Genomic DNA, 19,825 nt, shown 5'->3' on the forward strand with positions numbered 1-19,825 from the left:
AAATATATATTTAAGAACAGAAAATATAGATGATTTTAAAGTTTTATTTTATTTTGAATTTACCACTCAAGTATTCTAGTCACTTTTGTTCTCTTTCAGTAGCTAATCAAGATAACTATGTGGAAAAATGTTTTGCTAATATAATATTCAAGATTTTGGAATATTCATAATATTAAAGAAACAATTTTTTTAGTCTTGTTTTTCTCTTTTAAAGATATGTATGACTTGGAACCTGCATCTGAATTAGGAGAAGATTTATTGAAACTTTACGTGAAACATTGTTGCCCAGATACTGATGTTCATGTTGATGGAAAAAATTTTAAAGCCCACAGGTAAAGAGGCATGTGATTGATTTGGTGTTTTGATGGTGGCAGTAGAGTGTAAAAGGGTAACTTCGTTTTCTAGCACAGTGGTTTCCAAGCTCTGATTCACACAGGCCACAGGAGCTCCACGGTGACGCCTCAGGCGGGCTCTGACGGGGAAGGAGGCTGGGCAGCAGGCAGGTTCACACGTGTGCAGGTGACCCTGCCCAGGCACGTGCCCGTGCTTTAGCTAGAGCAGATCTGTGCTGCGCATTGGGCATGAATCTGAGATTTCAGCAGAAGAAAATACACTGTTGCCTAAAATAGGCTTGAAAGCCACTGTCACAGAAAATGTAGTTCAGTGCAGTTTTTAATTTCACAGGCATTATCGTATTGAAACTGATTATTTCTACATGAATGACATGCATTTTCTCTGAATGCATTTTGGCTCAGAGTCTTTGATTCAAAATAGATGATTCTCATGAATAGCACTGATTAGGAGGTTTAATATTTCAGTGTACTTTTTAAAAACCATTGTTCTGCTGTAGAATTGGGTTGCTTAGACATTCCAGGCTTTCAGAGTTCAAATTGAAGCCTGCTGCCTGTTTTGGTCAGGCTCTTTTTTGCAAGTAACTAAAATCTGCTTAAAATAAGGAAAAGTTTTAATAAGAAATACAGATTTTCCATTGTAACTCAGGGGAAGAGGTACAGCTGGGCCTCACAATAGACTAGAAATGAACTAGACTAGAAAACGGAGAAATCCAGAGAGTTCTCCTCCCTGACTCTCTCTGTGTTTCAAACAGAGTGTTGATAATTTACTCCAGTGCTGCTGAAGAGGAGGAACCAGACTGTCTGCAGTGACAGCAGACAGTCTTGGGGGTTCAAGGGTGTGCAGCCCCTAATGAAATCAGCAGTGGGTTCAGATTTCAGAAATCACACTGGTTTTGCCAGTTACCTGACTGTCTGACCTTGCTAAACTCTGGGATTGCCAGTTTCCATTGACTGCCATTCAGAATTTAAACTTTCTTCTCTGGGAACATATGTTTTGTAAATATATATACACATTTTCCTATTTTTTACGAACTCTGCATTGTGTATAGTAAAATACAAAGTGTGATAGAGATTCATTAACACATCTTTCATATCATGGATATATATTTCCCGTATTTGGGAACATACGTATTCGCAAATGGTGTGTGTGTGTGTGTGTGTGTGTGTGTATGTGTATGCATGCCGTTCTTTCTTTTTGGGGAAGGTATGGGCTAACACAATTTTATTTTTAAAATGACCTTACTTTGATTTTATTTTATGCCAGATTTTTCTTGAAACCATATGGTCATCCTACCAAAGTCCTGCTCATAGAGCCCTAGGGCTGTTGTTGTCACACAGGGAAAGCAGGACTCTGTGACCGTTTGCAATATGTCCTCAAACAGTGTCTGTTTTTGTCTTCTCCCTGTGTGCTGCCCGCCAGTGGGCTGACTTACTAGGATCTAGAAATATTAGGTTTATATTTTAGGACCACTTTTGCTCACATTTCTGGCTTATTTTTTTTATCTGGCAATAAAAAATAAATTTATATTAACTTGAAAGGCAATTTCCTGAGGATATGTTTCAAGAAGATCTGGCTTAAATTTTCTTACTTTGGTTAGTGCCCTTATGTGAGTTAAAATGGCAACTTGTAAATCCCAGCGTTACCTTCTTGTTTCAAACTTAAACATCTCTCTGTATGTATTAATTTTAGTATTCAGTTGAAAGAATATTATGTCAGTAGTTCAGAAAACACAGCCATACCTCATTTTATTGTGCTTTCCTTCTTTTTTGCGCTTTGCAGATACTACTTTTTTTTTTTTTAACAAATTGAAGGTTTGTGGCAGCCTTGCATTGACCGAGTCTATCAGCATTGTCATTCCAACATACTGGCTCACTTTGTGTCTCTGTGTTATGCTTTAGTAATTCTTACAAAATTTCAGACTTTTCCATTATTATTGTATTCGTTATGGTGATCTGTGATCAGTGATCTTTGATGTCACTACTGTAGCTTGCTGAAGGCTCATATGATGGTTAGCATTTTTTTAGCAATAAAGTATTTCTTAATTAAGGCATGTACATAATGCTGTTGCACACTTAATAGGCTACAGTCCCACATGGCTTTTATATGCACTGGGAAACCAGGAGGTTCGTGTGACTTGGTTTTTTGTGGTGGTCTGGAACTGAACCCACAGCATCTCTGAAGTATGCCTGCATCCCTGTAATGTTGTCTAAAGCCCACTTTCTGAACTGCTTCCTGTGCTGGATGGTCAGTGTCAGCATGTATTCTGTTCAGTTATTTATTCTAAAAATTCATTTGTAAAATGGCTACTTTAATTTTTTAACTATATATCCTCATGTATTTAACAATTAATGCAAGTACTCACAAAGACCAGCATTTATGGTCAGAATTACATTCAGTTTAGGTCTCAAATTTTAGTACAGTTCAGTTTGCTAGTTTAATATGTCCAAACTGTTATCGTAGTGAGGTAGTTTCTCTTTTTATTGAGTCTCTCTCTGTCTTTCCCTCATGCTCAGGCTCCTTCCTCAGGAACATTCCTGATATACTAGCTCTGAAAGATTACATCTCCAGTCGCTAGTCTCTGTCCAGCCTTTACCTGGATCCCCAGCCCAATACCAGGGGCCGTTTATATGCTGTGAGATGGTCTGATGCCAGTCACTTGCTTGTGATGCACAATTAAGCCAAAGAAGTTATTTTTAGCTGAGTGGTTAAGCGTGTGTGGACTGTTTTGTGGAGCCTGTCTGCCTGGGTTTGAATTCCAGCTCCGCCATGGTTAGCCGTGTAAATCTGAGCAAGCTGCCCAACCATTCTGCGCTTCAGCGTCCTCATCAAAGATGGAGACTATGCTGGTGCCCATCTTCTAGGGTTATTATGAGGGTTAAATTACTTACTGCATGTGAAGTGCTTGGAACAATGCCTGGCACATAGGACCACATGAACATTTGCTATCATGATCCAGGTGATGGGCCCTTGATATGAGTTTTTGTGTAGATGGTAGCAACAGCCTGTATGCCCTTTACTTACATGGGACAAACAGAGAACTGTGATTTGAATCACTTGCTTTTCCCCTCAATCTGAAGAAGGAAGTGGCCTCCAGGAAAAGTCATGTTTGCTACACAGTTCTCCTCCACTCAGGCCTTTCCATCTCCAAAGCATAATTTCTCCACCCTTTCCACATCTTTGTTCTTGCTTAACCTCCAATACTTCTGCTCAAAGGAGAAACAAAAAGAGCTCTTTTTATTTGGAGGGAGAGAGGTTATAATAAAAGCACCCACTAGAGCTCATGGAGCCCACTTCAGTTACATTTCTGCTTTTCTAAGCATTGCTTCCTGAGATGCTGCCTCTCGTGACTCCTGCTGTGCACCTGTCACATTAGTCTCCTGCCACTATCTGTATACTGGACATTTCTCTCCACTTGTGTTTCTTCCTGTCGTCTTCAGCTGGCCTGTGAGAACTACCTGAAGGCTCCATTGCTGTTCTCCCATTTTATAGTGTTAACTGTTATTCTAACATTTTTTGAGAGGAATGGAATCTGTTATATTTTTATACTAATTCATTTGTTGCACTTCAGTGTTCCATAATTAAGATTCTCTTGTGCTACTTCACTGAAACAACAGGCAGTGCTTTTCCTAATTTTAGCTTTGTAACACTCAAGGTCCCATATCCTTTCCAAAATACCTCTTTTTTCAGTACTTGATATTATATCATTAGACATTTATTCATTGGGTTAAAATGCTGTCAAATCTCCCTTTAAAATGTAGATTTCTCTGAATATTTAGTAAATCAGCACTGAGTCAGGAAATCAATGTTCTAACATGTGTCATATAAATCATTCGCTGTATGTTCTTGGGTACATCAGCTGAAAGCTTTTTCAGAAATGTGTAGTTTATTTATTTAAATTTTTAAATTGAAGTATAGTCAGTTTACAATGTGTTGATTTCTCATATACAGCGTAATAGTTCAGTCATACATATGCATATGTATATTCCTTTTCATATTGTTTTTCATTATAGGTTACTATAAGATACTGAATATAGTTCCCTGTGCTACACAGTACAAACTTGTTGTTTATCTATTTTATATATTGTAGTCAGTATCTGCAAATCTCAAACCTCCCAACTTATCCCTTCCCACCCCCTTCCCCTCTGGTAACCATAAGTTTGTTTTCTATGTCTGTGAGTCTGTTTCTGTTTTGTAAATAAGTTCATATGTCTTTTTTTTAGATTTCACATATAAGTGATCTCATGTGGTATTTTTCTTTCTCCTTCTGGCTCATTTCACTTGAATGACTATCTCCAGGTCTATCCATCCATTGCTACAAATGGAATTATTCTATTATTTTTTATCGCTGAGTAGTATTCCATTGTATAAATATAGCACAACTTCTTTATCCAGTCATCTGTCAAGGGACATTTAGGTTGCTTCCATGTCTTGGCTGTTGTAAACAGTGCTGCTATGAACGTTGAGGTGCATGTATCTTTTTAAATTAAAGTTCTGGATATAGGCCGAGGAGTGGGATTGCTGGATCATATGGTAAGCCTATTTTTAGTCTTTTGAGGAATCTCCATACTGTCTTCCATAACGACTGCACCAAGCTCCATTCCCATCAGCAGTGTAGGAGGGTCCCTTTTTGTGTACAGCTTAGTAATTCAGAAGTTAGTCTCAGTTTAGATTCTGATTCCACCATTTATTAATTGTTGAGAAGTTACTTAATCTCTCCAAGTCTCAAATTCTTTATCTGTAAAAGAAATAACGATAGTAATTATGGCGTAGGATGGCTGTGAGGATTGAATCAGATAATGCACGTAACGCACTCATCACAGTACCTGGCACACTGTGAGCACTCAGTAAATGTCGGTTGCTCTAAGTATGTATTGGGTACCTGGAAGGGAGGCACGTTGTTGCCTGTTCTCCTTATCTTACAGAGGACGTTGGCAAACTATGGCCCAAAGCTGGTCAGTGGCTTTTTCTTTTTTTTTTTTTTGGATGAAACAACAAAAACAAAGAAGAATATGCAAGAGCTTGAACAGCCTAATATATTTATACTGATGTTTACTAGCTGGCCCTTTGCAGAAAAAGTCTGCCGTTCCCTGTCTTACTAGGATTGCCAGGAAGCTTAATGAATTAATTATAATGAAATTCTAAATTACCATGCAATAAAGTGAGTTACTATCATCTTATACTAATTACTCTATAGTGATAAATGGTCAACCCCGTCAACTTGAGAGGTTTAAAGTAATAAATTAGATGTGGGAACAATAGAGGGAAAAGAGGTGGGGTTCTTTGGTACCATGGGCCTTTGAGGGAGGTTGCACTGGGGGCCTGAAAGGAAATAAATGACCTCGAGTGGAAGCTCCTAGACTGCACCTGACCAAACGCACCTTTCAGATGTTCCCTACAGAACATGCTGACACGTTAGGCAGAGCTCTCAAGGCCAGGATGCCATTCTCTAGTGTACCTGTAACGTTTTCATTCCTATCATTGACTCCGTGTTTCCCAGGAGTCACTGGGGTTTATTTCCAAACCTGTTTGATGCCATTTGGCTTTATTATTTTGATGGCATGACTTAATGAAGTATCCTATAGACCAATGATACATAGAGCATGAAAAGAATGACTGTTCCAGTGAAAACTAAAGTGAATGCTTTGGAAAGATAATAAGGGAGAGGCACTTTAAAAACTGCTATTGAATTCAGTATAGATGAGACAAAAAGCTTGGCCTTATGCACATGTAAATTGGTGAAGTTAGAGCACTCCCTCACACTATAAACAAAAATAAACTCAAAATGGCTTAAAGACTGAAACATAAGACAAGGCACTATAAACATCCTAGAAGAAAACATAGGCAAAACATTCTCTGACATAAATCTTAGCAGTGTTCTCCTAGGTCAGTCTCCCAAGGCAATAGAAATAAAAGCAAAACTAACAAATGGGACCTAATTAAACATACAAGCTTTTGCACAGCAAAGGAAACTATAAGGATAACAAAAAGACAACCTATAGAATGGGAAAAATATTTGCAAACGATGCAACTGACAAGGGCTTATTTTCTGCAACGTGCAAACAGCTCATACAACTCAATAACAAAAAAAAAAACGACCTAAGGCAAAAATGGGCAGAAGACTTAAACAGACATTTCTCCAGTGAAGACATACAGATGACCCATAGGCACATGAGAAGATGCTCAATATCGCTAATTATCAGAGAAATACAAATCAAAACTACAATGAGTTACCACCTCACACCAGTCAGAATGCCCATCATTCAAAAGCCCACAAACGATAAATGCTGGAGAGGGTGTGGAGAAAAGGGAACCCTCCTACACTGTTGTGGAGAATGCAGTTTGGTGTAGCCACTGTGGAAAACAGTATGGAGATTCCTTAAAAAACTGAAAATAGACTTACCCTATGATCCAGCAAGCCCACTCCTGGGCATGCATCCAGAAGAAACTCTAGCTCTAAAAGATATATGCGCCCCAGTGTTCATAGCAGCAGTATTTACAGCAGCCAAGACACGGAAGCAACTTAAATGTCCATCAACAGACGACTGGAGAAAGAAGTTGTGGTATATATATATATACACAATGGAATACTACTTAAGAAAAATAAAGAATAAAGTAATGTCATTTGCAGCAACATGGGTGGACCTAGAGATTGTCATACTAAGTGAAATAAGCCAGAAAGAGAAAGAAAAATACCACATGATATCACTTGTATGTGGAATCTAAAAAGAACTTATTTACAGAACAGAGACAGACTCACAGACATGGAAAACAAACTTGTGGTTACCAGTAAGCGGGGGAAGGAGGTGGGGAGGGGTAGATTGGGGGTTTGGGATTTGCAGATACAAACTACTATGTACATAATAGATAAACAACAAGATCCCACTATATAGTACAGAGAACTATGTTCAGTAGCTTCAGATCCCTTAAGAAAAAGAATATATGTATGCATAACTGAATCACTATGCTGTACACCAGAAGCTAACACAACATTGGGAATCAACTACAATTAAAAAAAAAGATTGCCCTTACAATCACAGATTTGTGAATGAGGGCATATTTATTTTTTAAGTTAGAATAAAATGATTAATATGTATAAATTATTTTTAAAATTCTCTCCTAATTTTTTGCTTAACCAAACAACTGTCAGTCCTCATTGTACTGGATAACAGAGCACCTACTTCAATGCACAAATCATTTTTTAACTTAGGAAAAGCTAATCCTATGAAAGCTCCAGTCAAAGTATGTCAAAATGGATGTCTCAAGAGAAGGCTGTCTTACCTTTTTTAAAGTTTATGTTTTTTAAAACATTTGCAAAGAAGTGGAATGGGTAATAGTGACAGCTCCTTTAAAAAGTTTGGATTCACTGCTCTGGGTTTAACCCTTATTCAGTGATGTGGAACTAAAAAGGAAAAAGAAAATTCTTGGAACAACAGTCCTTTAAAAACAAAAGTCCTAGTGAAAAATTCTTTATTTAGAGTTTCTCTGAGTAATCCAGGCCATTACTCTGCCTGGAGTAGTGAATCTAGCTCAGCTAACATCACAAAGTATTGAATAGCGATGTACTATATATAAAGCCAGAGCACGGGGGAAATTAGGGCATCACTGCAGGGCCGGAAGCAGCCTTGTCAGCCGAGATTAAATTTAGTCAAAAGGAGAAAGTAGTTTTTGGTATGTTGGAGAATGAAAAATCTGGCAAAGATTTTTAATACACCATGGCACCTGCAGCATAATTTTTTAAACTGAGGCTTATATCCAAATTAAATAGGAATGTTTTCTAAGTTTCTGTCTTCAGGTTAGGGTAGTTGTTTAAACCTCAGATGCTTTTAATCTTACTGAGATGGAAATGGCTATCATGCTGCATTAGTTCAAGTCTTTCATATTCTTAACTGATTTTTTTGTCTTCTTCTTCTGTTAATTACTGAGAAGAATGTTAATGTCTCCAAGTGTAATTGTGAGTTTGTCTGTTTCTCCCTTCAGTTCTATCAGATTTTGCTTCATGTATTTTGAAGGTTTGTTATTTGATACACACACATTTAGGACTGTTATTTCCTCTTCATGAATTGACCCTGTTTTCATTATGAAATATTAGTCTTTACCCCAAGTAATATTCCTTGTTGTGAAACCTTTTGTCTGACATTAATAGAGCCACTCTAGCTTTCCTTTTTTTAAAAATTGAGGTGTAATTGTCATATAGCATCATAGTATTTTCAGGTGTCTAACATAACAAACTCATCATCACAATAAGGCGTCCCACTCCACCTTTCTTATGGTTAGCGTTTATATGGGGTATCTTCTCCCATCTTTTAACTTTAGCCTTTCTGTGTCTTTATATTTAAAGTGGGCTTAAAATTAATTTCTTGTAGACAGTATGTAGTTATGTCTTGCTCTTTGATTATCTGGTTTCATAATCCCTCCTTTTAGAGAATTTAGAGAATTTATGGTAATGTTATTAATGTGTTGGGATTGAAGTCTGTCACTTACTATTTGTTTTCATTTTTAACCTGTTTTCTTTTTCCTCTTTCCCTCTATTCTTTGTATTAATTGAGTTAAAATTTTTTAATTCCATTTTATTTCCACTTTTGGTGAATTAGCTGTATATATTGTGTGTGTGTGTTGTTGGTTTTTGGTGGTTGCTCTAGGATTTACAGTGCACTGTTGACGTGTCATCATTCACCTTCAATGAATATCATACACCTTTGTGTGTAATGTTAGGATCTTTTCCTTCTTCTGTCCTTTGTACTATCACTGACATACATTTCACTTCTATGTATATTCAAAATCCCATAATAAATTGTAATTATTTTTTAAACAATTATCTTTTAAGTAATTTTATTTTTGTTTGTTTTTAAGTAATTTTGAAAATGAGGGGAAAGTGTTGCATATTTACTCACTATCACCATCCTGGCAGTTGTGTAGGTCCAGGTTTCTATCTGCTATAATTTTCCTTCAGCTTGAATAACTTTCTGTTAATTTCTTGTAATACAGTTCAGCTGGCCATGGCCTTTCTCAGCTTTTGTCTTTAAAAGTCTTCATCTTGCCTTCATTTTTGAGAGAGATTTTTTCCAGATACAAAATTATACGTTGGAAATTTTTTATTTCTTTCAGTGCTTTAATGATGTAACTTCATTGTTTTTCTGGCTTGCGTTGTTTCTGACAGGAAGCCTGTGATCGTGTCTAGCTTTGCTTGTCAGTGTTCGGTGTGCCTTTTTTCTTTGGCTGCTTTTTCACCTTTTTCTCTATGGTTAGTTTTCAGCGCTTTGATGATGTTATTACACCTTTGTTTATCCTTCTTATGATTTTTTAAGTTTCCTGAATCTGTGAGTTTTTGATTTTTATGAAATTCAGAAAACTTAGAACCATTATTTTTTTCAAATTTTCTTAGCATCCTCTTCTTTTTCTCCCTTCCATGTGGGACTCCAGTTATGTTATATTAGTCCCATAGCTCACTTTAACTCCATTTTTTCAGGTTTATTTTTTATCCCCTTGTCTTATTTGGATAATTTATATTGCTATGTGCACAGGTACACTGATCTTTTATTCTTTAGTATCTAATCTTTTAAGTCCATGCATGAATTTTTTTTTCATTTCAGATATTATATATTTCATCTCTGGAAATTTTGTCTTGTTTTAAAATCTTCTTTCTTCATTATGTTGCTTATTAAAAAATCCTTGGGTATATCTATACCGCTTTTTAAAATGCTTTGCTAACTCCATCATTTCTTTCATTTTGGGGTCTGTTTCTATTGACTGATTTTCTACTGGTTATAATTCATATTTTGCTACTTTTTCACACACCTGGTAATTTTTTATTAGATGCTGGACGTTATGAATATTGTGTTGTTGAGTGTTTGAATTTTGTTGTCTGCCTTTAAGAAGTGTTGAATCTGTTTTAGCTGTTAAGCTACTGTGACTCGTCTTCATCTTTCTGGTGTTTGTTTTTAAACTCCGGGTGACTCTGGAGCAGCCTTTGCTCTGAAGGATGGACAGCTCTTCTACTGAGGTGGGACTCTTCTGTGGGATCTGGGATCAGTACTTAGCCCTGGCTGGAAAGAACCTGAATGTGTGCGTGCCCTGTGTGAGCAGGCTCACAGCGCCCCGCACCTTAGTCTTTGCCCAGCGCCGTGGGGCTCCGCCCTGTGTGTGCCCAGGTGACATTCTGACAGAGGCCCGGCGGGACTCCTCTGACGCTCAGGCTCTCCCTTCGTAGCCACCTCTTCTGCAGTGCTGCACCCCCGCCCTCTGTAGTGCTGCGGCCCCTCTCTTCTGCAGCACTGCGGCCCCCCCTCTTCTGCAGCACTGTGGCCCCTCTCTTCTGCAGCGCCGTGCCCCCCTCTTCTGCAGCGCCGCGCCCCCCTCTTCTGCAGCACCGTGCCCCCCCTTCTGCAGCGCCGTGCCCCCTCTTCTGCAGCGCTGTGCCCCCCCTTCTGCAGCACCATGCCCCCCTTCTGCAGCACTGCAGTCCCCCTCTTCTGCAGCACCGTGCCCCCCCTTCTGCAGCACCATGCCCCCCTTCTGCAGCACTGCAGTCCCCCTCTTCTGCAGCACCGTGCCCCCCCTTCTGCAGCGCCGTGCCCCCTCTTCTGCAGCACTGCAGCCCCCCTTCTGCAGCACCATGCCCCCCTTCTGCAGCACTGCAGTCCCCCTCTTCTGCAGCGCCGCGCCCCCGCCTTCTGCAGTGCTGCGCCCCACAAACTTCCAGCTGGCTTAGCCTCTTAAGCACCCATACTTGTCTTCTCAGCTGAGAAAGACAGCCAGGCTGTCCTCTCTCCTCTCGGCGCCGGAGTCTGATTACTCCTGGGAGGAGAAGTGTCATGACCATAGGTCTCTTCTCTGAAGGGCTGGAGTCCTGTCCCGCCTTTTCTCGGTGTCGCACTTCATTCACTTCTTCGCTTATCAGTGGAGGTCAGGCAAGTCCCTATGTGCTATCTTATGTGAGTGGAAGCAAAATCCCTCCTTTTTTCTTAATATACCTGATTTTTCAGAACAGTTTTAAATTTACAGGCAAATTTAGAGAGTACAGAGAATTACCATATGCCCGCACACCTGGTTCCCCTATTGTCAACATTTCATACGTACACCTTAGTATTCGTACATTTGCTACAATTAAAGAACCAATATTGAGGCCTTTTTATTAACAAAAATCCATAGTTTATTCTCAATTCCTTGGTTTTGCCTAATCCCCTTTTTCTATTCGAGGATCCCGTCCCAGACCCCACGTGACACTTGCTCATGTCTCCCTGGGCTTCTCTTGGCCGTGATAGTTTCTCAGACTTTCCTGGTTTCTGATGACCTTGACAGTTTGAGGAGTGCTGGGCAAGTGTTTTGAAGAGTGTTCCTCAGTTGTAGTTTATTTGATGTTTTTCTCATGATTAAGTGGGTTATGGGTTTGGGGGAGGATGTTCACAAAGATAAACTGCCATTGTCATCACCTCATTTAAAGGGCACGTGTAGTCAGCATGACTTACCGTCCTTTCTGCTGACCTTGACTGCTCGGCTGTGGTAGTTCCTGTCTGGTTCCCGCTCCTCCTGCCCCCCCCCCCCACTGCCCATTTCTGCACTGTGCTCTGTGGAAGGGGGTCACCATGTAGAGCCCACATGTAAAGGATGGGGAGCTATGGCCCACCCTCCTGCAGGGACAGTATCTACCTAAGTTACTTGGAATTCTTCTGTGTAAGAAATTTGTCTTTTCTGCCCCTTTATTTATATAGTCAGTCATTTCTGTATGTCAGTATGGACTCATGGATGTGTATTTTGTACTTTGGCTTATTTTGCACTTTGGTTTGTAATTTGGTTTATTTTGTATTTTGGCCTATTTATTTTTTGCTGAAAATTTTCCAGCTTTAGCTATGGAGCTCATTCAGTTGATGCTTGATATAGTACCTCCCCCTCCCCATCACTGTGTGTGTGTGTGTGTGTGCGTGTGCGCGCGCGCGTGTGTGTGTATGTGTGTGTGCAGCATTTCTTTACTTTCTGACACCAAAAGATGCCTTTGGCTCATCTGTCCTAGAATCAAGCGTTTCTCTAGTGAACCCTAGTTCCTTTTATTCTAATGATATTAGAAACTACTATTTGGGCACTGGGCGTGCGTGTTGCTGTTTCTTTTAGGGCATCTCCGCGGACAAAGCAAGGAAAGATATGTGCATATACTAACCTAAATATATGTACATCTGGACAGTTGTTTCCAGATGAGTCCATCTTTATCTGCATGAAGCTAAACATGAATTCTTACTGAGGTCTCCCACACTGATCACACGAATACATTGATCGTCCCAGTCTTCTTACCCCCTTGCCTGTCTGTAATCTTCCGCTGTAGCAGTGGGAAGCCTGGCTTTCCTCATCCAACGTCTAGTACTGATCGTTGAGTTCCTGTGTTCAGGTACAGTGGTTTTAGAGCTGTTACCCTGACCGCCGTGGAAGCAGCTGGGCCAGCTAGAGTGCAGGGCTTGTGCGGTGCAAGCCTTCGCCTTTGTTCTTCAGTCTGCACTCATCCCCAGTCGCTTAGGCCCGCACCTTTCTCTCCCACGCCCTTCAGTGAAGTGGTTTCACGCGCTTGCAATACAGTTAGGTGCTTTTGTCACAGTCTGCATTTTTTCCTGGGATTCCCCTGACCTCCTCCTAAGTGTTTTTTTTTAAATTAGTATACATTAAGATTCACTTATGCTATAAAGTTCTGTGGGTTTTTATAAATGCGTATGGTCCTACATCTACCATTATAGTATCATACAGAGTAGTTTCAACTAAAAATCCGTTTTGATCAATCTATTCAACTTTTCCCTTTCCCCCAAACCTGGTTTTTTTTTCCCACTGTTTCCATAGTTTTCATAGTTTCATTATTTCCGTAGCCTTTTCCAAAATGTCATATGAATGGAGCCATACAGTATATAGCCCTTTCAGACTAATTTCTTTTACTTAACAATATGCATTATAAGATTCATTCATGTTTTTATGTAGCTTAATAGCTAATTCCTTTTTCATCACTGAGTAGTATTCCACTATAATGAATGTACCACTGTTTATTTGTTCACCTACTGAAGGGCATTATGATTGCTTTAGTTTTGGTGATCATGAATAAAACTACTATAAACATTTGTAAACGAGTTTTTGTGTGGACATAAGTTTTCAGATCAGTTGGGTAAATACCTAGGAGTGTGATTGCCAGATCACATGGTTTAATTTTGTAAGAAACTGCCAAACAGTATTTCAGAGTGGCTCTATCACATACATTTCTACTGACAGTGAATGAGAATTCCTTCTGATCCTCATCCTCTTTGGCATTTGATACTGTTAGGTTTTGGATTTTAGTCATTCTGATCGGTGTGTACAGCGTCTCATTGTTTCACTTTTTATTTCCTTCATGACAAATAATGTTGAGGATCTTGTGCTTATTTGCCATCTGTGTATCATTGGAAGTCTTTTGTGCAAATCTTTTGCTCATTTTCAAATTAGGTTGTTTGTTGTCTTATTGTTGAGTTGTAGGAATTCTTTGTATATTTCGGGTAGAAGTCCTTTATCTGACGTGTGATTTGCAGATACTTTCTCCCAATCTGTGCCTTGTCTTTTCATTCTTTTAACAGTGTCTTTCATAGAGCAAAAAATTTTTAGTTTTAATAGAGGCCAACTTACCAATTTTTTTCTTTTTTGGATCATACATTAGATGTTCTATCTAAACTCATCACCAAACCCAAGATTCTATGTTTTCTTCTAGAAGTTTATTGTTTTGTATTTTATATTTAGAACTATGATTCGTTTTGAGTTAATTCGTTAACTTTTGTGCGGGGTGTGAGGTCTGTATCTAGGCTTGTTTGTTTGCTTTTGCCTATGAATATCTACTTGTTCCAGGACCGCTATTGAAAAGATCGCCATATTCCCTAGAATAGTCCCTGGCACAGAGTAGGAGTCATAGATGTTTGTTGAAGTAAAGAATGGATGAATTAAAATTTTATCTGAGAAGATAGAATAGACGTTCAAAAGAAAATACCTTCCCTGTTATTTCCTCAAACTTAAGATTTAGCTGTTCTTGAGCATAATTAGGGTGAGTTCTGAACTGGAACTCGGGACCCTTAGAGTTCTAGTCTCTTCTTGCTATTTCCTCAAGACGTTAAGTGACATCTTTTGGTTTTTACTTCTGTATTTGTACATGATTTATTACTCTCCTACTCATGGAAGTAATTTCAATTATTATTAAAATTTAAGAGCTTTCAAGAGAAAAAACTAAAAAGATGAAGAGGACATTGGAATTAATGTTTTAATCAAGCAATCAAAATACTTAGGTATAAACATAGGCTTATAATTTGTCTTATTGTAATCTACCAGTGAATACAAACAAGAGAAACAGACGGTTATGTTTTAAGAGGTGAAGATGAAGAGTTTCATGAAAAATTACATTTTGCATAAATGTTTGCCTGTGTTTTCCCCCTCCTCCCTTTAGAGCCATTTTAAGTGCCAGATCTAGTTACTTTGCTGCGATGCTGAGTGGCTGTTGGGCTGAAAGCTCCCAGGAGCACATTACTCTTCAAGGGTAAGCATAATTTTTACAAGGCAGCTTGACTGCAAATGATTGCAAATAATGCTTCATACAAAGTATTTTTCATGAGTCTGATTTCCTTGTATGTTCAATGAAATGTTTCTCACGTGGAGGAATTCAACAAAGTACATTTCCTGAGAATGAGATGTAGTTGGGAGCAGATGATCCCTGTGAGAGTCCACAGGTTGCAGTGTTGGGGGAAATTGCGTGGGAGCCTCTCAGCCCTGCACCATTCTTACTGGGGCTGCTTCCTTGACTGGATGCCCTTGGCTGGAGGCTTGGGATATGGGATGTGATAGAGGTGGTTCCATAACAGTGGGTGTATGGCAAGTATTGATAAATTCAGACTATTTTTCATGCTGGCCTGTAACCTTGAGCCTTCTCAGTTACAATTGTCTGGTTCCCTTACTAACTAAAACAGATCCCCAAATGCCTCTCATTTTGTAATTTCTTACTCTATAAAAATGGAAAATTGAAACATTATTTGTAAGAATCTGTAATGTGTTTTTATTTTATTTTTTCATATTTCATTTATTTAGTAGAAATGAAGCACACATGCAAAAGAACCTAAACCCCCTTTCTTTCATACCAGGGCTTGTAGAGAGCTACGTTTGAATTGTACCACCTGCCGCAGTTTCAGTGCCCACATCATGGTGTATTTTGTTTTCTATTTTTTGGATGCAGTTTTAGCAACTGTAATTTCAGTTACACATTAGTGATGTCAATTACATATCCGTGGGATCACATGGATGCCTTTATTATAGTGTACTTTTTAAAGGGAAAAAAAGACTAATGAAATAGTAATAAGGAGAAAATAATGGAGGATGTATAATTGAGTGTAGTCACCAAGGTTTTACTTAATGTTGCTACAAAAATAAAATTCCCCTCCAGTTTGTCCCCCACATGAAAGATTTGTTTTTCTTCTGTTTTTGCAGTCTCCCACTAAAACAGCATTGAAGCATAATATGAACTGCTTCGGTGTTAAAAAAAAAAAAAAAAGTAACATTTGCATCTAAATAACCCTGTTGTCTTTCATGTGAGGTCTTCTTTTATTTATTAAAATTTTTTAAATTGAGACATAATTGACATACAGCATTCTATTGGTTTTAGATGTACAAAATGATGATTTGATACAAATATATAGTGAATTGATATCCACAATAAGTGAGTTCACATTCATCACCACAGTTACAATTTGTTTTTCTTATGATGACAACTTTAAAGATCTACTCTCTTAGCAACTTTCAAATATAAAATACAGTATTGTTAGCTATAGTCATCATGCTGTACGTTACACCCGTAGGACTTACTTATCTTACACCTGCAAGTTTGTTCCTTTTGACTGCCTTCACCCTTTTTGCCCACTGTCTTCCCCCTGCCTCTGGCAACTACCAGATAGTTTCTGATTATGGACGATTTTATACACCAAGCAAAGAGTTTATTAATCTGTGGGTAAAAGGAATGTGTGGATGAATCAATTACTGAAATTTTATCATCACTCTGAAAGATTATGTAGCCTACGAATAAGATCTCTTCTTTTATGGTGAATTTTAAAATGTTTGCTGAAAATGGAAGAGGGCTAGTGCTCACCATGGCCAGAATTTCTCAATCCTAGGGATAATCACACTAGTATAATTTTGGAGATGTGTCCAGGGGACTGTATTTCAGATGTTTTTGACATCATTTTTTAAACTGTCAATTTGCTCTCATTAGAATTGGACTCAATAAAAATTTAAATGAAGAGACAGCTCAGAATGCAACTTTTTGGCATTTATTAAAAATCATGTGATTCTGTGTAATGAGAAACGTCGTAAGAAGTGTATGATTATAGGATCTTGTTCTACAGCAGGGGAAAGTAATTTACAGAGAACACATGTCTAATTTGCTAGAAGAAATCTAAATTCCTTATACGTTTAGTGATACTTTTTACTGTCTGATACCTGTTACATATACCTTCGTTCCTCTCTCCAAATAGATTCTGTCCTCAGCAGTTATGATATGTTACAATAACATGCTTTCTAGATTTCTCCCACATTTACTATGTCCTTTAATTTTTAGAATCAGTCTTTGAGAGAGCAGGTGTATTCACATATTACAAATGAGTAAAAACAGGATCAGATAAATTAAATGTCTTCCCAGGGTTACCTGGTAAATAAGTGCTTATGCTGAATATAAATTACATGTTTGTTGATTCTTAATTCAAAGTCCATTCCACCATGGCTGCTGAAGAAATTGAAAGTTTCCCACTGGCATATGTTCTTGAGCTAGCTCAGACTGCTCCTCTCCACTGTTTAAATCTGTGATTATCAAACTTTATCCCGTTAGACCCTGAAGTTCCTGGTAGGGTATGCTAGGGAGTACGTGGCATAGAATTGAAATGTGAGGGGAAGGCCATTTGGGAATGGCAGGTCCTCAAGCAGAGTTGCTCTACTTTTATCTGTTCTATCTTGTTCAAAATGACCTCTGAATTTAGCTATGGGAATAAAGGCAGTCTTTAATCAGTCCTCATGAGTGATCAGATTAAACATTTAAAACTCACAGGCTTTTAAAGGTGAAGCCTACTTACTGAGGTTGGTGGGTAAGAGAGCAGAGAGGCACCACTCCTGGTCTCTGCTCCCCACCTGTGGTTGTGCGTCGTCCCCTCTGATGGAGGTAATGGATAAACATCTCCTCCTATAATAGGGGTTGATGGCCACTGGCCAACTTTAGTGGCTTGTTCAAGAGAAAGCTACATAGAAGTAGCCAACTTTGTTTCAAACTGTCATTCCAAGTAAGTAGACTGTACATTGTAGCAGCACCAGCAGCGACCCTTGTACAGTATTTTCCCGTTACTTTTGGTGTAAGCAAGGCTCTGCTCCTTGCTGCATCGCCGTGCCGCAGTGGAGACTCACTCCTCACCGGCGGACTCGCTTCTAGTGCTAGCACTTTGGAAATGAGGGTGCATTTCTTTTTGGTTCGACTCTTTTATCTTCCTTGATAAAATAAGATTTTCTCACACTAAAATGAAGGAAGAAAGTATTTCCTGAGCGATTTCGGGTTTTATCTGCATCCTTTCTTATTATTATCACACAGTATGTTTTGCTTTTCCCTCTTGCATCACATATCAATTTGACTGTCTCAAATTGTCACCTGAAATGTTATTGGTATCATCATATACAGAGCTGTAGGAAGGCTAATGGGGATTTTGGAATTTCACTTTTTTAAAAAAAAGTCACGTATTTTAGGAATTTTTATATAGTAACAAAGAAATCCACAGAACAACTTCTAATTTCACCGTAGCCGACATGTAACCTGGCGGGTGTTCCCTGGGAAGTGCGGTGCGGTAGAAAGGTCGTGGGCTTGGGTATTCTTACAGGAGGTCCTACGTCCAGTCCTAGATTGTTACGTGCCTTTAGGGACCTGGCTTACCTCCCCTAAACTTTCTGAGGTTGTTGAAAGGATTAAATGAGATGCAGTAAGGAGAAACCTGGCCTAGTACTTGGTACGTAGTATTAGTGCTCATTAATATTTATTTTTCTTCTCTCCCTGAATTAAATTGTTCTCATTTTCTAGAGAGAACGAGTTCAGGGGAGGGCCAGCCCCAGTACCAGGACAGCAGTGCTTGCTTTGCTTGATCAGCAGCCTCTTTTGGAACTCTGCCGCTGCTGCATACCTGCAGGATATTTTCTGCAGGAGTTTAGAACTGAAATCCTGTCTGTGCTTACAGAAGAGAACCAATCATTTCTAACGATATGGTAGTGCAGAGACATAATGCACGTGATATTTTCGAGAGGGACAGCCTCAGCAAGCTGAGGCAGGAATAGCAGAGCCCTGTAATCCTAGCTCTCCCCAGGTCCCAGAGTCAGGGGGTGGAAAGGTACAGTGAGGGAGGTCATCCTGGTGGAGGAGAGGGGGGATTGTCCACACCCTCTTCTGGACATTGAACCCCAGCCAGTATTTCTGTAAGAAATCTCACATGTGTCCATTTTGTATAAACAAGTCTTTTAGTGGTGGCTTGGGGCTTTGGAGCATAAATTTAGGAGATTCGTAGGATTGATGTGAAACTTCAGGATGATCTTTTGAAATAGAAATCAGATCGTATTTCTCTCCTGACTAAAATCCTTCAATACTTTCTCATCACAATTAGAATTAAACCCAAATCTTTACCATAATCTATTAGAACCTGTGTGATCTGGCCCATAGGCTTTTCCCAGACGACTCCACCTAAAGCAGCCACAGCCCAACTCTCCAGCTACTTTCTTCTACGTTTTCCCTTTGTATGGTCTTCACAGCACTTTTCACCACTAAAATTACCTTCTTTGTATCTTTGTTTACGTATTTATTGTCCATGTCCTCTCTCTAGAATATAAGCTTCTTGTATCCTCAAGGTGTAGAATAGAGCCTTTCATTCAATAAATAGTGACAGTAAATGAACAAATGAAGGAGTGAATGAGTGAATGAGTACCTGCGTTACCACAGCCCACACGCATAGGAACCTGGAACTCCTGGAAGCACACATAAAGCGCAGGGATTTTATTTATTTTTGTTTAATTTTATTTTTTATTGAAGTGTAGTTGATTTACAATGTTAGTTTCAGGTGTACAGCACAGCAATTCAATTATACACATTCATATATATATATAGATTTTTTTTCAGATTCTTTTCCATTGTATGTTATTACAAGAAAGTGAATATAGTCCCCTGTGCTGTACAGTAGGTCCTTGTTGTTTATCTGTTTTATATATAGTAATGTATATCTGTTAATCCCAAACTCCCAATGTATCCTTCCCCTGCCCTTTTCCGTTGGTAACCATAGTTTGTTTTCTATGTCCATGAGTCTATTTTTGGTTTGTAAATAAAATTTGTATCACTTCTAAGATCCCACGCATAAGTGATATCATACGATATCAAGCACAGAGACCCGGTGCATGTCATCTCTGATCTCCGAGCTCTGTCCTCTCATACCCT

The 19,825-nt window shown here is 38.9% G+C and overlaps 1 protein-coding gene across 4 annotated transcripts in view; it reads left to right on the plus strand.

The window, feature by feature from the left end:
- BTBD8 (BTB domain containing 8) overlaps positions 1 to 19,825 on the plus strand; it is a 74,392-nt gene that overhangs the window by 20,579 nt on the left and 33,988 nt on the right. For all 4 annotated transcript variants that reach the window (XM_031457586.2, XM_064488709.1, XM_031457587.2 and 1 more), the window contains 2 exons: positions 215 to 332; positions 14,783 to 14,872. In XM_031457586.2, the coding sequence (XP_031313446.2) occupies positions 215 to 332; positions 14,783 to 14,872 (208 nt within the window). The remainder of the gene's footprint in view (positions 1 to 214; positions 333 to 14,782; positions 14,873 to 19,825) is intronic.

This window comes from Camelus dromedarius, chromosome 9, assembly GCF_036321535.1.
Source record: "Camelus dromedarius isolate mCamDro1 chromosome 9, mCamDro1.pat, whole genome shotgun sequence".
NCBI classification, from domain to species: domain Eukaryota; kingdom Metazoa; phylum Chordata; class Mammalia; order Artiodactyla; family Camelidae; genus Camelus; species Camelus dromedarius.